General features: G+C 40.8%; 1 protein-coding gene across 1 annotated transcript; it reads right to left on the reverse strand.

Annotated features, from left to right (window-relative positions):
* Positions 1-841: 841 nt before the first annotated feature.
* LOC136361577 (patatin-like phospholipase domain-containing protein 2) lies at positions 842-17,747 on the reverse strand. The gene is made up of 9 exons (XM_066319590.1): positions 17,561-17,747; positions 12,610-12,842; positions 12,188-12,253; positions 9,460-9,669; positions 8,035-8,095; positions 5,737-5,955; positions 5,270-5,402; positions 3,968-4,084; positions 842-3,131 (listed from the first exon to the last, which is right to left on the reverse strand). The coding sequence occupies exons 1-9, from the start codon at positions 17,745-17,747 to the stop codon at positions 2,840-2,842; spliced, it is 1,518 nt and encodes a 505-aa protein (XP_066175687.1). The 3' UTR covers positions 842-2,839.
* Positions 17,748-22,483: the final 4,736 nt, after the last annotated feature.

Genomic DNA, 22,483 nt, shown 5'->3' on the forward strand with positions numbered 1-22,483 from the left:
GGGGAGCTGTGCCCGAGCCGGGGAGTTCGCACAGACACGGGGAATCCAGCCCGAACCCCGGGAATTCGCACAAACCATGTGTTTGTTTCACCCTTAATCCACAGATTCACCCCGAACAACGTGTTTGTCTCATCCCAAACTCACGAGATTTGTCCCAAACCCGGGAAAGCAGATTGGGCACTTAAAATTGAAAGCTCTGTGTTGTAAATTACTTAAAAGAGTTGGTACTGTGATAATTACTATTACTATTATATTAAGTTGCTATCTCTAGATATTTCTATACTTCCATTTTTATATTTGTATTATGTATTTATAGATTATAGTTATTATATAGTTATTGTTATATTATATATAATTATAGTTATTAATAACTATATTATATAATATAGCTATTATATAAACTCTAATATAAATAGTGTTTTCTTCTATTATTTAATAGGTTATCGTTATTTTATTTCTATTTAGTTATCTGCTAAGTTAGTTTTAGCTCAGAAACAACACATCCTTTGTTTTCTGCCTTCAGACTCAACTTTCTCTGGTTTTAATTATTTCTGTTTAAATGCAACAAGGTATTTGTAAAATAACTGATTGCAGAATGCAAACAAAAAGCCCATCAAACCCCCTCCCCCCCAAAAAAAGTAAAAAAAAAACCCCAAAAAACAAAACACCAACCAACCAACCAACCAAAAAAAAAAACAACCAAAAAACAAACCACCACCAAAAAAAAAAAAAAAAACCCTCACAAAACTTTAAATCAAGGTGACACTCAGGTCCAGCTGGAGTATGAACAAACATCCCTCAAACTTCATAGTACTCTCAAAAAAAACCACAGAACCATCAATGACATGAACACATTCTGATTTAGTTTGCACTAGGGTGAATTCCACTCAAGAAAGCTCAGAGACCATGGTAACAGAAGAGATTGTGTTTTAATTTTAGGAAAAGGAGACAAAATGGGAGCTGTGCCCAGCAGAAAAAGTGGTTAAGGTAAATTTAAATGGAGTTAATAGAAGTATTCCAACAAAGACACAAAGCAAAACTTGGCATTCCTGCTTCAATTCTAACACAAACTGGTAAACTAATGAATGAAGACAATTTAAAACATATCTTGTATATTTTAATTGTAGTTAGAGTAACAATTCCAACTTTTTTTTTTTTTTCCAAGTCTGACAATATATACACCCAAGAAATGAACAGAAGAGTTGAAGTAAAGTAGCACCAGCCTTGTAGAGTATGGAAATAGAGAGCTCAACTTCCTCCCAAGCTTAAAATCCGTTTGAATCTTGTAAAATGCAGCACTCCAAGCTTAGGGAAATCACAACTGAGAGACTGTTTGAAAGGCAGACCCAATTCAAGTGCTATATTTTTCCCAAAGCTCACACTCCCATGTCCCAGCTCCTGAGCATCACAATCCAACCCCTCTCCCTGGACAAGAGGCTCTCAAGCAGCTCTTCCCTGGGTTGCACAGAATTCCTTCTTTTGAATGAGAAGCTTCCCACGGTCACATGCTCCCCCCAAACACATGTCCAAATCAACTTTAAAGCCAGTATTGTTTCCTTCTACGTAAAAATGGCACAAGACCTGGTAAGCCATCAGGAGAGTAATTAATCCTAACATCACTTTCCTTCCCAGATGCTCTCATCTACTAATGCATTGTCTTTGTTAAAATCATGCAGAACCTTTGTAGTGGAAATGGTTTTAGCTGCCAACTCTCAATAGAGGTATGATTTGGCTAAATTTTCAACCTATTATTTGAGACCTCTGCAGAGCTCCCTGAATATTGATACTTCCACCAAGTCCTATGCTTCTGCTGCTCCTGACAATCTTGGGAAACTTCCTTTGGCTTATCCTACCTCACTGAGAGAGGAGGGACACCTTCCTTTTTCTTCCTTTAGCAACAAGGAAGCGAAAGAAGGAAAGAAAACTCTCTGAAACTGGAGGGGAAAAAATAAAAAAATGATTGGGCAACAATTAGAGAGACAACCTACACATCATTCCCCACTTGCTATACACTGATTTTTGTTAACATCTTCTGTAAAATTTAACACTTTCTCCACATACTGTTTGCTACTAACCACAATCACTATTTTACCTACTTTTCAATACTTCATCAAGTATTAAGTCTTTATATTAAGTCCCCCCCAAAAAAAAGAAAGTCCGTTGAAGTCACTGAAACTGCACTTGTTTATGCTTCAGGGGAAGGTGCCTCATTTCTCACCTCATTTTCGCCTGAAGTATTTCAGGAGGGAAAGAGACACAACAGGAACTGCAGAATACAGACAACAACCTAGAATAATACTGTTCCTACAGTATCTTGTGCAGACAATTTTCCATCAACACAGCAGTATGTTTAAATATAAGGCAAATGGACACTGGAGGCCACTAAGAAACTCACTTGTGTATTCCTCTTAAGGGAGTAAAAATCCAATTTCATTTAAGTGCTATAAAAGTAATCCTAACAAATAATATTAAGAATCACATTTTAAAAAATGTACTGTTGTCCATGCTTGTTTGTCTAACAATTTGTTTACAGAATTTACATTGTTTTGCTCAAAGTGATTTTTAAAAAGATTTCTTTCTAGAGAGACACTGTTTAACTACAAATCTTAGTACAGATGATTGAGCTGGTGCTTGGACAGAGCTATAATCTGTTACTTAGTATAGCAGCCACTGTTTTTATAATCCTTAAAACAGTAAAATTCCCAAGGCAGATTTGTCAGGAAGCTGTAAACAAGCAATTTCCCAAAACTTATTGGCAACAAACAAAGTGATCCCTAGTCTAGGTTTTCATTTTCTCTGCCAAATTTCAATTTTGGAAACTGCGGAATCTACTTCCCAATTAATACTCTGGAGCAGTTTGGAAACTTTTCTCTGAGGAAGAGTCAACATCTATTTCCAACGCAGACTCCTCAGGATTTGGGAGGAAATTAGGATAGGACTTTAAGTCTGGCTGCTCCTGGATATCAGCAGGAGCATTTTTCATAGCTGAGTGCATGAAGCATGAGGATTCCCAGAGCCAGCTCTCAATGTGTGCAGCAGAGTGAGGCATTTTAAGGTGGCAGTATGAAGAACGAAATTCCACAGTAGATGGGACAGTCTGACATTTTTTTAGTGATGCATAATTGTCTTTCCTGTTTAAAAAGAAGGAAAAAAAGTATTATTAGGGTTTCAATGGCATTTTTGTCATGTCTACAAGGAGCAAAAACAGTTGTTCATCTTCCCAAAGGTCATCTCTGCATCCCACTTTACAATCAGCTTGTTATCACTAACCTGACAACTAGAAGAGAACTTGTGTACACTCTAAACCAGCACCTGAGTCACCAGGTTGGCCTTTTCCAGTTTGAGAAACAGGAAACCGAAGTTTTATCCAAGAACACCCTATCTTTTTTAAATTTCTCTTCTCTCTTGCAGTCTTTTTGGGAAAAAACCCGAAAAACCCAAACAACAAAAAACCAAGAAAACGACATGCCACAACCCCTGTCACAAATAAAAGTACTTCAACTTGCCAGACACAGACACTTCCACACAGCTTGAGCTGCTTTTTCACAAGAAGTAAAACAGTGTTTGTGTTTAATCACGATGCCAGGACAAAAGAACCCTTCTTAGGAGTTATTTCTGAGACAAACTTGTGATTCTGTGTCTTCCCAAAGCTTATCTCAGATGAAGAGACTCAGGATTGGAAAGTCTGGAATATGAGAAACCTCTAAATAAGGGTAAAAGCAGCAAGGTGACAATCACCAAATTCATTGTGAAAAGGAAACAGAAATATTAAGAAAAGAAGGAAGAAAAGACACTGGATTATATTTGCTATCAAGTAACTGAGGAGAGGACAGTAGGATGAATAGCAAACATATACCAAGAACTCCACTTCTTGCTCAGAGAGATGCCTCAAAAGCCAACTAGTGTTATTCAAGAAAAAAGAATTTCTAAAACTGTGTCATTTGCAAGCAGCAGCAGTGCACTTTACCTGGCTGTACAGAAGAGCTTGTTTTTAGCCTGGGCATAAACTGTGGCAGCAATCCGAAAAAGCTGCTCCTGCATCCATCGAACGTCAGCAGGCATGTCAGGAAACCAGTTCACCAAACTGCAGGCAAAACCACAACACAGCTTTTGTAAGCAGGAGATTTAATCAGAGTTATATTTTTGCACACCCTGTCCCATATCCAAAACAGCTTTTTTCTCCCCAGATCAACTCCCCTAACCAAGGTGTCCATTTCTTCACAATCTCTCTGAATTCCCATCTAGCACTCTCATCTCTCTTCTACAGGCTAAGAAAAGGGGCAGCACAAATCACTGCATTTCTGAGTGGCTGACCAGTGTGTGCATTCCACACCCTGTGACCAGCACAGGAATCCTGCAAAATATTCCTGTCCCAAAGACCTTCATGGTAGGAACTTTCTGCCAGTTTCAAGCAAGGTGGAAGAGGAAGGAAGAACAAAAGAAAAGCACAATGGGAGAACAAAGAGAAGGCAAAACAAGAACAATGTTCCAAAATGCACTTCTTTTCCTTATGATACCCTAAACAGTAGTCAGCTACATCAGAGTGGGACAAGGAGGAAAACCCCAAAGAGAAATCTGGGGAAACATGCTTCTTCCCCATCCACCAAAAATGGCACAGAAATATCCCATTCAGTGGTATAGAAAATACTTCACTGGAGTTCTGTAAGGTTAGATTACCAGAATTGATTTTTCAAAATTTTCTAACAATAGTCATGACATCTGCTGCTCAAGGACTGGAATTCTCTTAAGCAAGCCCAAAGCTTAGGATTCATGGTGCACTCATTGAGCAGAACTTCTCTTAGACAAGAATTGAAACTTATCATATAATTCCTGCTTCAGGAGCACAACTTTCAGTCAACCTAAACCAAAATGGTAAGAGAATTTTATATGGTGAGTAAACAGTGGATTTCACTCCTGACTTCAGAAAGAAGCACAAGAAGGATGTGGAGAGTTCAGATACCCCTGCAGAATATAGTAATGAAGAATGTAATCCTGGAAAGCACAACTAAGGGTGCTTCTTTTGAGCAATTACAAGGTAGCTATTAGTAATATGAGTGTGTTATTTAAGAATCTTCTTGATATGTCTATTTATCAAGCCTTGGATTACACAGGCTTTAGAAGGACACATCAAGTAGGTAAAAATAATGGGTCTTTTGATAGTTGCCACTTGAATTACAGTCCCAGAATGCCTCCAACACTGAATAAGCTCTCAAGGAGTACATTTCCAAACTGATGATAATTCTGAAAGAGTTCTTTACAAGTTCCTTACCGTAAAGCAACCGAGTAAGCAGACTCCACTGGGAGTGTGTATGGCAGCATCAGGTAGGATATCACCCTCATGGGGAAGAGTTTAGAGAACTGAGCATAGAGTCCATTCTGTTCTTTACAAGCTTCCTGCAGTGCTTAAGAATAGTTATTAGGGAAAAGATGTTACACTATCTGAAAGCAGTTGCAATAACTTTCTCAGAGTTCTGTAATATCCAGACAACATTATCAAGTGTTACTGAATAAGGCTCAGTTAGAAAATGAAAGAATTAATCTCAGGGCACCCTTACCATAAACTTCCTCTATGATATTTTAAAATATGGGAACACAGACTCATGCCACAACATTATCCAGGGACAAAAAAACAGTATCCTGAAGTTCTAAGCAATAGGTCTAAGAGTTAATGTTAAAAAAAAATTAAAAATCAAACTTTGCCACTCAGAGTTACAGGAAACAGCCTGAAGCATGCACCTTTACGAAGTCTGGGAGGTAGACTCTCAAATATGCTCTTCTCCAAAGGCCATGGATTTTGCTTTAGCTGGTCATTTATGCTGGTCATTTTCAAAGTTTCCACTCTGTTATTTTCTGTCAATTTTCTTCTCTTTGCATGGTCCATGTGTTGTTGTGCAGCCTCATGAGGGGTTTTTTTTGTGAAGGACAAGTGGATATAAATTGAGTCATTCAGAATACCTGAAAGAGTCAAGAGCTTTCACTTAGGTTTGATCCACAGGTCTCCTGAGTAACTGTACAGCACCTGAGGTCTGTGTGTCTGAACGAAGACCTGTCCTGAAGGAACATCATCATCTACCCCATGTCAAATGCACCTGCCTCTTAGAATCCCACAAAAGTTTAATCACAGTGATGGCTCTTCTGAAGGTTTAGGTCTTACTTTAAAACAGGTTCTAAAGAAAAGGAAAAAATGAACAATTAAGTGAAACTGCCCTGGAAACATACAGTCATTTACCAGTGTTGTTTTCCTGCAAGGAAGTAAAGAATGTAAAGGAGAGGAGGAAAACTGATTTAATATGTATTTCAAAGAAAACACCTAAAACACATCAGATATTTGGGAAATTTGACATAGCAAGTATCATGTGATTACTTTGAAGCATTGCTAGAACAGGGTTGAAAAAGAAAGCAACTAGGTTACAATATTTTTTTTGAGTTGTATCCAAAGTACAGATCTAAATCAAGGTGGGTTGCATTGCAAAACTGGTGCCAATTAAATGGCACTGATAACTAGCACAAGTACTGGATCATGATTACAAAGAGAAAAACACAAGAAGTGTATATACACTTGGTTTCCAGAAAAATCAGTATATAAATTACATATGAAAAAAGATTCCAGATTTGACTAGAATCTATACCTGCATACAACAGAACCTATATCCTACTTGCAAGTACTAGTAAAAGACAAATGTCAAAAGAATATATAGTGAATTTAGCAAAGGAAAATATTTGAAGTGTCAGAAGTGTCACAGATTGGAGGGGAATTAATTCCTACAGCTGAAATAACTTAATATGAAAGCTAATGCATAATAAATGACCTTGGAAAGGTTATAATTATCACTGATTAGGCTTGACGCAAAACAACCCTGTGACAGAATAAAAACAAAGTTGATCACAGGATTAGCAGTGTGAAAAGCAGGACAATGGGGCAGAGAGACCAAGGAAGAACTGCAGGGAATGTCAGATATTAGTGTCAAATGGAAACTTGCACACAGGAAACCTATGGGTGCAGGACAGTAGCAGAAGTCAGCTCAGCACAGGCAACCACAAAGCAGAAGCCCTTTGTAGAACTTGTGCTTTTAAGCACCTGGTAAAAGCTATAAATCAAGACTCTCTGAATAAATAATAATAATACAAAATAGTTACATTATGGAAAATCAAGCTCTTAAGCAGAACTGTGAGGCTCTTTAGTGAAGAGAATTTTTTCAAGACAGTTTGATATTCGGTAACCAGGCATCAGCAGAGTACATCAATGACTGCATTACATCCTGCAGCTGGTACCATCTGTAATAGTGCAAAAGTCCCATTTCCATTCCCATTCCTCTGATCTCACCCAGTACCAATTTGCTTCTGCATCCAAAGACTACAGGGCCCAGGCACATTTAATGCATGGGTTAACCACATCCTAATATCAAGTTACTGTTTCCAAGCAATAATATTTATCAATATAAAACATGTTATTAGAATTCTAGGAGTAGAGTAGCAGAAGTCGTAATTCCTCTTCCTAAACTTATCTGGGTGCCAACAACTGCTCCATTGTAAGTTGTCATCTTCCAAAGTCTTTTCTCACACAGAGGGTTTGTGTGTGACCATGTTTTTATTTTTGTTAGCCAGCTCCCACTTCTGGACTACCAGAATATTCACTTGGATGACAGCAGAGAGGAGGCAATAGAAGATACAGGTTTCAGAATGGGAAGCAGTAGCCTATTCCCATCCTGCACAATTAGGACAAGGGTAAGCAATAATATGATCTGCCTAGAACTGGAATTCTTTGGAAATTTCACTTAATATTTACTTCACATGGATTTGACAAAACCCCAAAGTTCAATTTCCGTGTGGCACCTCAGGTGAACTATAACTATGGCAATTTTACAAGAATGAAGCTATCATGATCCCTCCAAAATTCTGGATGATCAACGTCCTTCTTAGCTACACACAACCCTCTCACCCTTTTTGTTTGTTTTGATCTGGAAGTTTTTTTGTTTGTTTTTTAAACTCAGGTTAAGACTATATAATCAATAATTATCTAAAAGTTTAACATACCATTCTTCTTCAAGAATTTAAGAGCATCCAAATATCCCTGCTCACAGATCTCTCCAAGTACCTGCAAATATAGAGTTATTGAGTCAGACAAATAAAAAGAAGTTTCAACTGCAGATCAACAGTTTGCAGAATGAAAAGCCACTTTCATCCATCTTCCACTCTTGTAAGAAAAAAGCCACCTTAACAACTGCTGGAATACAACAGATTTGGGTTAATACGGCTATTGTGACAATGCATATCTGATCAGGTATATTAATTTATCTTACAGATGCACTGAATGATGGCCTTCAAACAGATTGGAAGACTTCCCTCTCCTCTTGTTTCCTTGATTGGCTCTTCAGAAGCTGCTAGCAGCTATGGAACAGGGTGTTTGGAATATCCTTCCCTCCCAGTGCTTTTCACTTTCCAAAGCTTTGAAAATTTAGCTGTGCAATTCTGATGCTCAGGCGCAGACTTATCTTCCCTATGAAAATACCTTTTACTAGACGCAATGCGAGCTCACCTACACAGGGGTACTAGTAAAAAAAAAATAAAAATAAAGCCTGCATAAGTAGAATTTAAAATTTGTCTTGAAGTGGTCAAAAAGGCCTCAGTTAAAATATATCTGCAGCAGACAGAAAAATTGCTTCTTTGCTATACTATATCCCATGCCAGTTGAAAAGGTCTGGTTTTATTTTTTTTTTCCAATTTCCCCAACATCAATTCAAAAGCATTTCTCTCTTCAGATCTGCAACTAACAGCAATGAGCAAAGTTTAAAGGCAACTTGCCTGTGCCAAATATCAATAAAGACCTTTACAAAACCATGAAACTTTAGAATGTCTTCTAATTTCTTAGCAGGTAAACATGAAAGGACTACAAACTGACTGTAGCCCTGGTTTCGCGCCTGAGATGTTTTGGTTTTCTGAAATTCTTTTCCCAGGGAATTTTCTGTAAACAAGTGAAGTGTTTTTGTAAACTATACTTTGTTTTTCATCCCTTTTCTTAGGAGGGACTTCTTGATGTCCCTCTGGTCTGACCAATGTGATTGAAGTGGTTTGCCTTTTTGTCACCAATCAGACTGGTCTGTGTAAAACAGTATATAAGGGAGACACATCCCAAAAATAAAGGAGTCATTTCAGCCTTCTGAAGCTCGGAGTCTGTGTCATTGTGGCACAGTGTGAACTGACTGTTGTTATTTTCCCAGTGCTGATTTTATGATAGAATGATGTGATAATTCCCAAATAAACACTGAAAGCCAGTAGCAGGATATGCATTTTTAGCCTGAGAGAGACTAAAACCAAGGAGGACATAGACAAAACAGGAAAAAATAGAAACAAGATACATCCCGAGAGAAGTTTGTGTGACTGGATGGAATGCTAAGACACTGCAACTTTCTGCAGAAGCTTTCATGTGGGGAGATGAGGCAAAGGAAGGCAGGGACTGACCTTGGGTTCAGGTGGAAAGAGCGCTTGTGTTAAGCGATAGAAGTTGCCCAGGCTGAACTGAATGCTGGTGTTGGTCACGTTCATCTCGTGGAAGTTGGCTGACTTCCCCTTGGGACAGATGTCACACTCCCCAGCGAATGGGGACACTGTGATGGTGTTCTTACACTCATAGTGAGGCAGGTTGTCACTGATCCCTCCGTCCACGTAGCGCTACAAAAAGGAACAGGAACAACACGTCTCATGGGCTGACAATGTCTGAGCAGCAGAGTCACCCATGCAAGAATTAAATAGCACTTAAGGCTGCAACTTTAGCTTGGTGCTCCCAAGCTAAACATTGTGAGTGGCATGATCTCTTCTCTAATGCCAATAAACATTCCTACCTACAGTTCCATGGGCAGTGCAAGCATATTCAGTTTGGGATTTTTCTGTATGCTTTTTTAAAGATGATAATCCGACACAATGCGCAGAGAAAAAACAGCTCTGTGCTTCAAAGTTCAAGTTCCAAGATACTAAACAATTCTAACTTAAAAAGTGCTCTTCATGATTAGAATTTGATAGAAAAGCATCAAAAAAGATTTGGACATAAGGGAGGTGTGAGTAAAAATGGAACAGTGCTTCAGAAACTTTGCTAAGGCACAGACATCAGTTGTGCTTTGTGTGCAAGATCCAGGTTATCCTTTTGTCTCCTTCACACTGAATGGCCCATTTGTGTACTTTTAGTGCATAACCACCTCGAACATTTTAAGATTCAAGCCCAAAGTTCTCTGTTTTGGGGTAACTACTGTCTAGTGCAGCAGCTGCAGTGGCTACAGACAGTCCCTCCACTCGCTCACAGCAGCCAGCTTTTCAGTGGGCCACAGGAAACTGGTTTGTTCTCAAACCACCAGCTTTGCTGGTTCAGAGGCTGCATTTTCCTCCTTCTTAACAGGCCAGCAGACCTAAGCTGTATGTCCTTATTAAATATACATGTAACACAACAGTGATTTGAGCAGGAGCAGCAGGAGCAGAATGCCCTGACCATTCTGAGAAACATATTAGGAATTAGGAAGAGGGCAACTCATGGCCTGTCAGCTTCCCAGGATACCCTTTGGACCCAGCAGCATGCAGCTCCTGCCAAACTTTAGGTGTGTAATGCAATCACTAAAGTACAAGTGAAATCCCCAAGTCGTTCATGACGTAAATAAAGTACAACAGGTCTGGCAAAGGAAGACCCTTCTCATGAAATTATTAAAAGGTGCCACTGTTCTACTGATCTAAATGATTTTCATGATGTGGAGTATCTGCTCAGCTGTTCCTCCAATTCAGTTTTTAAATCTAAAACCGCTTATGTGTTTGAAAGGAGTAAAAAAACCCAAACAAAAGCCACCACACCCAAAAGCTTTTGGACTGGCACTTAGATACACCTGTTAAATGTTACCCTTAAGCCTTTGTTTTACTGTATACAGGCAGGAATGCCAAGCAGTAAACAGCAAGATGCTACAAAGTTTACATTTTTAACATTTTGTTGTGCTTAAGCCTATAGGAGTCATGCCAAGCATACCTAACTGTGGTATTCTTACTAAGTGACATCCCAAAATGCCTCCTAAGCATTAAAATTGTATCAAAATAATTGCAAAGATTCAAAGAATAGAATGATGCCTTCCTTTCCTCAAAATATGGCCAAATAAAGCATCACTTGTATGGCTTTGTACTCTGAACTAAGCCTTTTAAAATAACATTGTTGTCTGGTGACAAGAACTGAGCAGCCAGATTGGCCTGGATCCACCTAAACCTTGGATTCAGTCCAACGTCCTGTTTTTCATAACACCTTTAATCTGGAAGAATTTAAGGAGACATACAAGGTTTAGAAGTACAGATAAAGAAAATCTCTATACAGTTCTAATCACTTTTGCTTAAATTTCAGCATGAAGAAAAAAAACATTTCATGACTTTTCTTTACCTTTCAATACTTGCAAATTGCCTTGAGAACAGGGTGTAATCAACCACTGTTAAAGATTTTTAAAGTTTCCTTTCTTCCCTCCCGAAGGAAAGCAAATGCAAGTCAATAGAACAGGGTAACAAAAAGCCACCGATGTCACTGCCTTGATTTGAAATGCAGATCTGCTTCCAGACCTGTAATTATAACACCTACAACAAACCATGCCAACTTTCCTGCAGTTTTTGTCTCTGTAAGGGGGGATTTGAGAGAGCCCGGTACAGCCATGAAGTATTAAGAGGCTTTTTGAATGCCTCCTGGCATTAAAAAGCTTTGTTTGCATCTAACTGAACACAGAACTTTAATCTAGATGTAAGACAGATCTCCCTACAGCCAGAACACAAAGATATACAATAAACTATACTACAAGATATTTTTTTGAAGAATTATAGCTGACTTTCCTGTAAGTTTGTGCAGGTGAAAGAGCATCATTTCCTTCAATAAATATTTATCCATAGGTTAAATACTCCTTATCTTATAATATCTTTTTCTTTTATTAATGAATTTTAGGGGGCAGAGGAGGGACAGAAAGACAATGTGTGCGTGTTAAAATACACATAATATCCTCCACACATTTTGTGTTCCTTTTTTTGTTTTGTTTTTTTGTTTGTATTTTTTTTCTGCAGTTTGCAAAGTACTAGAAGCTATGATGAAGGTATTTATTTTACAGTAGGATACAAAAAAACCCACATGCATTCTTAATATTTTCCGAATAGCCAAAACTATTGTTAGATCTTAACAAGAGAGACTTACCACACCTCTAAATGATGGTGGAATGAGGCCACAATAAATAGGGACAAATGAACTACAGATTAAAGCCTGTAAGAAAAAGAGACCATAAAAATTAAATGTTAACTGTTCCATTACTGACATAAACATTTATCTTTATAAAATAATTCTTATTCTCTAAGGCTATAGTTTCATTAAATCCACTGGAATTTTAAGGCATTTATCCTTTTTTATGACTGATCCCTTGCACCTCCTCCCTAAAACAGTTCACAGACACATTGACTGAGAAAACCAGTATGTGAATCTGGTGTAAAAAACCTTGAATTTCTCTTTAAACCACTGTCAGGGTAACAACACCTTAAATGCTTAAAGCAGAAACCCAACATGTGATGTTAAAGGGACCCAGGATTACAGATGTTTCTAAAAGTTACCAAAAATAAACATACCTGTATAACCTCTTCTTTAGAGTTAAAATTAGATATCAAGGCATTTTTGCCATCTGATACTCTGGTGAGTGAAATACACAGCCTGCCCGATGACAGCTGGTGCGTGTTCTCTGGAAGGTTTCTCATCAGCCCATCTCTTATTATCTTTATCACATTAAAGGACGGATGAAGAGGACCAAGATTTCGCTTTCTAGCTTCTTTGGCTAATGCCAGAACATCTGCACAAGCTTGAGCTGGAAAGAAGATGCATTGCATTTAACAGCAGAAGGACAACCCACACTTGGATAAAATAAAGCATATCTAGAGCTCCAGCTTCTCTCTTATTGCTAGAATGAAAATGCAAGAGCTTTTTAACAGATTAAGTAACTGTCCAACGTGTTTAAGGAGTTTAGGAGTTTTCTGAGAGACAAAAATCACTTTAAACTTTCAAAAAGATCACCTGGTGAAGATTAAGCTACTTACTTGTCATTAAGATGTAGATTCTAAGTGTAAAATACCCACATGAGATACTTGCATTAGAAATTATTCATTCCAGAAACACATTTTTTGAGGGGAAAAAAAAAAGATAAACCAAACTTAAGGTTTCAGGGCACCATTTCTCCTCATTGATACATTAACACACTACAGGGGGCATGAAGTGTGATCTGGTAGGAATGCCAGGAGGGAAGTTTTGAAAGCAGTGGAAAAGGAATGTGGAAGAAATCCGTAATACATCACACTGGTCTCCACCTAAATAGGTCCATTTTTACAGTAACAGACACATAATAATCTTTTCTCCAATTAAATCTAGGTTTGGGAACTTCAAACCACAACAGAAGACACGGCCGTTCCTGAACACTAAAACCCCTTCAACATTCAGTCACAGGAGGAAGAGCAGCTCATCCACCTTCGTTTGAACTTAGAATGTGGTATTTCTCCACGGCACACTTGGAGGAAATTGCTTGTCAGTTTGGTAGAGGAGAGGGTGAGAAGGTCAAAGTAACACCTTATCAACCTGAGTGATAGGCTACAAGGTCTTCTGAAAATATTTTCAGAACTTACATATATGAACTTACTAGAACAGACAAAATTTAATTTATCAGGTTAAATGTGAGCACTGCACTGGCAATAACTCTGCTTAAGCCTCTGAGCTCATATTAATTTCCAAAAATATTACCTTTCTACAATGTTATTCCCTCCCCCAAATAGCAATAACTAAACATTTATCATTCTCAACCAAGAGTCTATGTCAAAAGAGCATCTCTAAAGTATCTCTAGTACCAGACACACTCCATCTTTACTACTTCAATTCTTTCATTCCATCCTCACACAGGGAAATCGTGGGCCACAAATGCACTGACACCACCTGTAGCAGCCTGACACCACGTCCCACCCCAGAAGACAGCAAACAATTTAGCCACAGCTCACTGTTCATGGTCAAATATATGTTTACCTTTGTAAAACACATTTTACACGCAAATAAAAAAATTGCACAAGTCACATTCTGACAAGTGACAAAGTTACTTCCAAAAGCAGAATCAGGCAGTTCTAGCAGTTCTAATTTTCCCTGCATCCAGATATTCGTTACAAACCCCCACTTTCTTTTATTTAGCAATGCTCAATCTTCATAACTTCCTTAAAACATGTTGCAGGAGTCTGAGATACTGAACTACCAGAACTCTGGCCAGGAAGAGAAGTCTTGGAGCATATGCAATAACTACTTTTTCCAAAATAAATACAGTTTTGAAAACCTATGCACCAAGCAAATCACCTGCCTGTTCTAAAATACAAACTAACAGCAAGCAAATACATGCAAATTTGATTTAGCAGCTACCTATCATCTCCACATATAAGAATTTCTATGCTTGAAGTAGTTCATAGGAAAAAAATGGAAAAAAAAGAGCTGACATATTTTGTTTATTTTAACCTATTTTAAACTCAGGAAGGGCTCCAAATCAAAGAAAAAAAAAAAAGAGAAAGAGAGAAAAGTTCTATCTAAGAGTATGTGATATTAAAACACTGAAAATTTACAAAGCTTTTTGCTATTAATTTAACAGACTTCAAAGTAGTCCAACTTCTTTTCCTTCTCCCTTTGTTTTCCAACATGACTAAAATACAGTTACTTCTTAGGCTGGTGTATCCCAAAACAGGAACTTCTCCAAAAGGGACTAAGGGCTAGAGCTCAAGTCAAACTGGGATTTTAGGCAGGCCTTGGTCCGTCTGTTTTATTTTTGAAACACAAGACAGCTAAAGAAATTAATCTTCCTAATAAATGTGAACTGTTTCTTGTTATAGCTCCGCATTCCTATTTTTAATTGTTCATTAACTATCCATTTGTTTCACAGAGTAAAACCTGACATTATATATTCACAGCCTCCAGTAAACTTGCTCTCTTTAAGTGCCCCACTGGAATGGATGATCACAGCACCATCACAATCTCCAGGACATCCAAGGAGTGCAATTTTAACATTCCAGCTTGGAATAGCCAAGAATGCACTTCATCCTCAAAACAACACTCATGGCTAAGCTTCCCAACCTCCCCCAAATCTAATGAGAGAAACCTCTCTGTCAGTCTAATAAAAGTACACTTTTCTTCCCCATTCAATAGATAATGATTATACTTATCCACATTTGAAGTTCTACATACTCCCCACCTATCCAGCAGGTAATCTGAATCAAAGAGAAAACCCTTCACTTAAAACATCTGGCTACCAGATTGCAAGAAATGAAATACACTCTTCAATTCCAGCCACAAGCCCTGCTCACAGATTTGCACACTCTGTTTTGTGTGCCCCAGCACAGCCCCAGACATGTCCCAGTGTGGAGATCCCACAACCTCATTGGGAACCTGTTCTTTTATACTCTCACAGCAACTGCCTTTTCCTTACACCTCATCTGAAGTGACCAGCTTCCAGTTTGTGCCTGCTGCCCTCTGATCCTCGTGCTCACCTCTGGGAAGAGCTGGGCTCTCTCTACCCACAGTAAAGTGCAACTGTGAAAAAAACCCACAGGACTTACTACACCTCTAGCTGCAGTAACCACAAATACTGCACATTAATATATCAGAGTAAGAGAGGCATACGATACAAACTCACACAACATGTCCTATCATTGTAAAACAGTGTTTCTTTAGACCTTATTTACCATCTTTTCCTTTCACACAAGCTCACAAAATACCAGCAGCTAGAAACTCAAAGAATTAGCATGGGAATACCTTATTAGTTTTGTCAATTTTCAGCAATTTACACATTTTAGAATGTGGATGGTTTTGAGTTGTCTTCCCACATTCCCAAGTGATGCCTTTTTTTTTTTTCCAGTAGAAACACACTTGCCCGTGGAATCTGCTACCTTGGACAGTGACCACACACATATTCTATTAAAGAAAATCAAAAATCTCAGTTGGCAAATTAAATTGGTCATAATTGGGAAAGGTAGGAGTTTGAAACCTACAACTCTTAATTACTAAAGGGCTAAACCATTCAAAAGCTGTTATTAACTCATACTGCCAAATAAACAATATATATTTTCTGGGCTTGAGTGTGCTTTAAATATTTAAGGCAGCTTCCTTCTCAAATCATTTACAATGACTTAAGACTTAAAACTGGGTATGTTCTAAAAAACCAGCTATTGGGGAAAATTATGATTTGTTTTAAAAGCTGATAGCAGGCTCATAATAACTCAAGTGTGTCATATTCAGACATTGCAGCAAAATTAAATTAAGCAGCACAAGTTTATTGCTAAAGCTTTGAAGAAATTAAGCTTATGTGCTAGAGCTGAGTGCCTAAAGCAGCACGGACAAGCACTGCTCTCCTGCACTTACGGAGAACTTCTGCTTACTTTAGTCAGTGGATTTTGTCCTCAGAAAGTTAAAAGTAAAACCCACAAACCTCTCCAAATTCAAAAGAGGTACTCATTGTTCTCCTCCTCTTCTAAGACGAAATCTGAGTTTACAAAATCCTCTAGTTCTGAATCAGTCAAGGGTGCTGCTAGCAAAAACAATCAGTGTGGAGCCATGAACTAGACAAGCACGACTCAGTGGATTTCTTTAGTATAAAGATAAAATCGCTTTCAGATTTACAGATATTTCATACAGTCTTTTAAACTGCAATCCAGTTGCTATCCTAAACACCTTGATATTTTGATAGCTTTTATTGAGCTTAATTCATTAGAAAAATGTACATTCATGAGCCCTAAATAGATAAAAAATAAAGGGTGCATTCTTCCTACTGCTAGAAATTGAATGTGCATTTCACAAAGCACACTACGTTTAGTTTCAAACTAACATCTTTAATCCGGCACAAACGCAACACAAGATTACCTCTATTAACCAAATGACAATTAAAATCTGTGATTTTAACCAATCCACTATTTCTAATCATACACCTAAGCGACCTTTGCAACACACACCGTGCCGAGATTAGAGAGGAAAAGCACGTTAAAGCTAACCTAAGCCCCGACCTTAACTCTCTTAGCCTCACCCCAGAAAGGAGCAGCTTTGGAGGAAGCAAGATAAAGCCACCCGGCCACCTCACGTGCAGGGAGATGCTCTATTTCCCAATGAAGCGCAAACACTTTGTTGACAGCAGATGACAGGGCCGGCCGACTCGCTCCGGAGGCTCAGGGCTCGGCCGCCTGCCGCTCTCCCAGCTAATTCCCGGACTTTGGACAGCGGCGGCGAGAGCAGCCCCTGACGCCCGGGAGGAAGCCCGACCTTTCGGCCACACTAGCGAGGGAATCGGACCGGGCATCGCCAACACATTCCCTGCGCCCGTTCGGATTTAACTCCACCCACGGACACACGTCTCAGGGGTGAAGAGAAGCAGAGAATCGGAGCCGGCCCGGCCCGAGGAACCCCGCTGCCCGAGCGCTCCCCGGGGTCGCGCCCGCCCTGCCCGCCGCACCGGGCCCTGCCCCGGGGCTCGCCCCGCCGCCCGCCTGGCCCCGCTCCGCTCGCCCCGGCCCCGCCGCTGACCCAGAGAGCCGCCCCCGACGAGGACGGCGCCGGCGAGCGCCCCGGCGGAGGCGCCGTAGATGTGCCGCGCGTCGCGGATGACGTGCGGGGCGCGCTCCTGCAGGCAGGTGGCGGCGCCGATGTGGTAGACGCCCAGGAAGCCGCAGCCGGCGAAGGACACGCTCCAGCCGCCTTCGCGGTCCAGCATGGTGGCCGGCGGGGACAGGGGCGCTCCGGTGGCGGCGGCCGCTGCCCGGCGACTGAGCGCGCTCGGCGGGGCCGCCCTGCGCGTTACACGCCGGCCACGCCCCCGCCGCCGGCCGCGCCGCAGCCAATCCCCCGCCGCGGCTCGGTGGCACAAGGCGCTCCAGCCAATCAGAGGGCAGATGCAAATGAGACCCCGCCTCCTCGCACCCCCGCCCTGGGCAGGGCGCGCTCCCGCGGGTGCGAACCGCGCCCCGGGTCCCGCGCCTCTCGTTCCCTTCGGGCGCCCTGAGAGCTGTGGGGGCCCTCGGACCCTCCGGAGCCCTGCCTCGGGCAGCCCCCGCCTGTCTCCGAACCCCCGCTCCGAGCGAAGCGGTCCAGGGGAGTGCGCTCTGCCCACCAAAGCCGCTCGGCGCGCGGTGGGGTCCGGAGTTTGTGAGGGTCAGTGGGGTCCGGGTCGGTGAGGCACACTGGGGTACAGTGGGTCGGGTCGGTGAGCTGCGGTGCCGGCAGCCGGCCGGGAGGATCCGCAGGTCGGGAAGGAAGGGATCTGGGATGTGCCGGGCAGGCGGGCCGCGGGAGGCGGCAGCGCTCCCCGGCCGTGGGAGGCGCGGGTTTAGCAATCACCCCGATTATCCAGGGCTCAAAGGGATCCACTGTGCCAGCCTGTGCAAGCAGTCATAGTGCATGATCTTCTCCGTTTAATACTGAAACTTAATGACAATTCCTGATGATAATAACACTAGGCTTATAACGGGAAGGTGATAGAATAATCTGCTTTCAGGTTGCAATTTCAATCCGCAAACAATTCTGTGTTTGTGTTCCACCAGCATTTTACAGAAAGAAGTTCTAGCAAAGCAGGTAAATGCCATGTGAAGTCTAGAACAGCATCATCTGGCAGAGTTTTGGTAGTACCAGCTGAATGATGCATCAAAACTAAGTGTTAGATACTGGTGGACTTCTGGAGGTCTCATAATCTTTAAGACTCTGAAGACCTCGTGCTTTCAGCTCTGCGGGTTTATTTTCCTAAACAACAGTTCAGATATTCCTGTGTAGTGCTGCATGGCAGGCCAGAGATACGCTCTAAATCATTTTCACCTCAACTCCTCTTGAGCAGAATGCATCTGAACACATCCAGGTAGGGTCTAGCTCCCTGTAAAAGGGAGAGATTTCCTCTAAAATTTGTAAGAACTGGCATTTGTATGTGTCTGTCCCCACAAATCCCTGAGTTCCCATTAGGCTCACCCTGCAATGCTGGTAGAGATTGAGTAGCTCAGAAGGGAATTCACAACAATTGCCTTGCCCAGCAGAGAGCTCCCCAAAACTCGACTATGAAAATAAAACAGAGAACAGCACATCTGAAATCCTCCAGAATTTAATTGCCTCACCCAGGACTGCAGAAATCCTCTTTAGCTACCTGCATGCAGCATTGCATCATAACAATGGGATGTTATAACATCTCAGAAGAGTCCAAGAGGAGTTCATGCTTTCCAAATACACCTAGGAGTGCACCTTATGTTCTGAGACCTTTTATTTATAGAAAACACTGCCATGAAGTGAGCAGAATTCAAACTCTTTTTCAATCTGAGTGGACTTGAAGCCATAATTCTGCCTCTAAATGAGCACCACAAGCACTGGGCCGTATTTCCATTTTTCCCACTTCTAAGTTTACTCTCTAGCCACTTGTCTTGTTGGGCCATTCAGTTTCATTCACCATTTCAATGAGCAGAGCAGGGAGTGTCCTAATCCAAATCCTGCTGGTTTTTAAGTTGCTTCCCATTATTTAGGGAAAAAGAAGGTGTGAGATTGAACCACTTCGAGTTCACCTGGAAGGAAGAAGCTGAAAAGAAAGATGAAATCACATCTCGGTTTCTAGAAGTCTTCTTTCATTAAAAATGTGATTGTGACTCCAGTAACTATTCCATTCTCTTCTAAAGGAAAGGTCCAGCTGTGCTGTGTTTTGTATTTCCTTCATGTGTGCTCTCATGCTATTTACTCAGACTTTAAGTGTGGGATAGTACCATTTCTTAATCCATGTTTTGGAAAATGGACACTGAGGTGTTCAGAGAGGGACATTTCTGGACATCTGCAGAAATCTGACAGAGCCAATTAAATGTCAGGCAAGCAGGGGGTTTTCAGAACATTATCACATCAATAGGTTTTTCAGGACTAAGTTCAATTTTTCTGGTAGACATCAACTCTGTTTGAAAATGTTTGGGTTTTTTTAATCCCTAAACTGTCACTAGAAGGCTGTTCCTGAATCACATTTCCCAAATAGTCAGGAGGAGTCTTATTTCTCCTGTAAAATGGCCAGTTCATATCCACCTGCTCCTCTGCTTTGGGTCCTTTCACATTAGTATCTCCTATATAACACTGACAATGGTAAGAGTGCTGAATTTTATTCCCTTCATCCCCCGTTCTGTGACAGTCAGGGAGCTGAGCTCCTCTGGCTTCCTCTCGTGACACAGATGCTACAAATGCTCCCCAACCAGTAAAGCAACTGGTCCTTCAGATGGGGCTTCTCTAGAGCTCTACACAGTCCTTGCTAGGGAAGCTGAATCACAGGTTCTGATTGCTTGTGCTGTGATGAACTGGTAAATCCAGGTCCTTCCCTATCTCAATTTTTATCAGTGTTTTTAAATGTATTGCAATTCCTGCAGTACACAATACCAAATTTGTTCCCTACACTGGTGTCCCACGTATGCCCAGCCTTTTTCAGTATCTGTGTCTTCCTGGGCTGCTTGTAACACACAGTGCAATTTCTCTACTACATCATCTCTAGCTTAGCAAATAACATCTCTTGGGAAAAAAAAAAAAAAAAAAAAAAAAAAAGGAACAAGCAAAAAATTTTACACTGAGATGCATAACAACAGGATGGATCCCATCCAAGAAAGGTGATACAACCTTGTCACAAGCACTATCAACCTTACTGCAACTGTACAAGATGCAGTTTCAAGATTTATATCAAGTATATATCAAGTTTTTGATCACGTTTGTAGCTTATATCAAATATTGTTGACAAGTATCAAGTACTGGTTTTAATCAGGTGTCACTCCATGTACTATATGCTGCAATCTGTGTTGCAGAGACATCTGAAATCTTTTTACTGAATCAAGGCCATAATAATTTTTCCGTAATTCCAGGAACATGAAGTAAGGCCTGAAAGGCTTCTGAGGAAAATCAAATGTATTTCAGTTGTAATCTACCAGGAAACTTGCAATGCAGCTTGCAAACTTGTGTAAGCAGACACTGACCCAACCCAATGTCTGGTATATAAACTCAACAGACACACCTTCTGTTTGTCATTTAACCACCCTTCATCCTCTCCATTTAGCAGCTATGTTAATTATGATACAGGCATGCCATCTTCCTGAGATGTGCACTAAAGAGAGAAACTGATAGTGCACTTGTAAGGTGCCTTTAACTCCTTAGAAGAAAATTACCTTTTAAGTACCTGCAGGTAGCTGAAGGCACATAATATAAGGGAAAAGGAAGCACATAGGATGGAGCAACAGCAGGAAATGACACGCAGGTGTCATTTGTCAGGTGACAAATTATCAATTCTGAGATCTTGGCCAGCTGTGTAAATCTGACAACAATTTCTGTCATTGGACAGAGCAGGAGGTCCAAGAAATTATTGCTAAGCCTTCCTTGGGAACAGTAAATATTTTCTCTCTATATATATTTTTTTTCCTTTCTTTCAGAGATTCATTAATAAAGCATTTTAAAAGAAATTTACGTATCACAATACCCTTTCTTGTGGGGGAAGTGGAAAAGGATACAATAATGAAGTTGGCCCCATATCACTCAGCAAATCTAGTTTCAAAGTTGGAGGGGAAGTCTGATTTACTGTGTGCTAAGCCAGATCTACAGCCTAGAACTCCTCCAAAAGGATAACAAAGTGCCTGCTAGAATTTCTGGAGCGCAGGACACTTGCCAGTGCAGTCTGTCATGTGTTTGTGTCCCTGTCAAGTGACCTTGTCAACTGATCATCTACCTAATCTAAAAATATCAAAGCCTCATCTCTGCCTAGCACCTTTCTGGGAATGCTCTGCTGTTAAAATTTTCTGCATAAATACACAGCATTTGTTGGCAAAGTTTAGGTGCCTTTGGTGAGTAATGCAGCCTTGGTTTTTGATAGAAAGCGTCGCTCTCCTCTGCCTAAAAGAATCCAAAAAGCAAAACCAAGGGATTGCTTTGCACTCCCTTTGAGATGTCTTAGGTGGGATGCTGCAAGTTTACTCCTCTTGTTTCAGTGCATGCAGGGGAGAAAGAATATGAACCCTGCTGTCTTTGTTATTCAGGTAACTGTTGTTTATGTTCCTCTGAAGATGCTAATTTGTCACAGAAATTATAATGAGTTACAGATATTACTCTACTCCTTTTATGGGATCATCCTACCAGGGCTGCAAAAAGTAAGAGAAATTCTACTGGATGAGTGGCCAGGAGATTGATAAACAGCTTTTCCTCTTTGAAATGCATGAGGAACCACAGGGCAGGAATGGAGAAGTGTTGAGTTACAGAGGGAGGGGCAAGCTGAGGACAAATACGGACCATAACCTGGACAAGGATTTTATTACCCTCCTGGTGCCAAGGCCCCATGTGCACGCTCACCACTGGCAGGGCTCTACACTGGGGAGCAGGGACAAAGAAAGGACATTGAAATCGTCCTGCCAAGAGAAGTTTCAATGGCTTTTAGTCTGTTTGCAACATCAACCGAAATCCCCTCACTACACTTTA

The sequence above is a fragment of the Sylvia atricapilla genome, chromosome 5 (assembly GCF_009819655.1).
Source record: "Sylvia atricapilla isolate bSylAtr1 chromosome 5, bSylAtr1.pri, whole genome shotgun sequence".
NCBI classification, from domain to species: domain Eukaryota; kingdom Metazoa; phylum Chordata; class Aves; order Passeriformes; family Sylviidae; genus Sylvia; species Sylvia atricapilla.

Coding starts and splice junctions, on each gene's coding strand:
- LOC136361577 (XM_066319590.1), bottom strand. CDS start 17,747: ATGCTGGACCGCGAAGGCGGCTGGAGCGTGTCCTTCGCCGGCTGCGGC. Junction 9,670..12,187: donor CACCATCATTTAGAGGTGTG/GTAAGTCTCTCT, acceptor TCCTTTTTGTAG/CGCTACGTGGACGGAGGGAT. Junction 3,132..3,967: donor AAGCTCTTCTGTACAGCCAG/GTAAAGTGCACT, acceptor CTTTTTAAACAG/GAAAGACAATTATGCATCAC.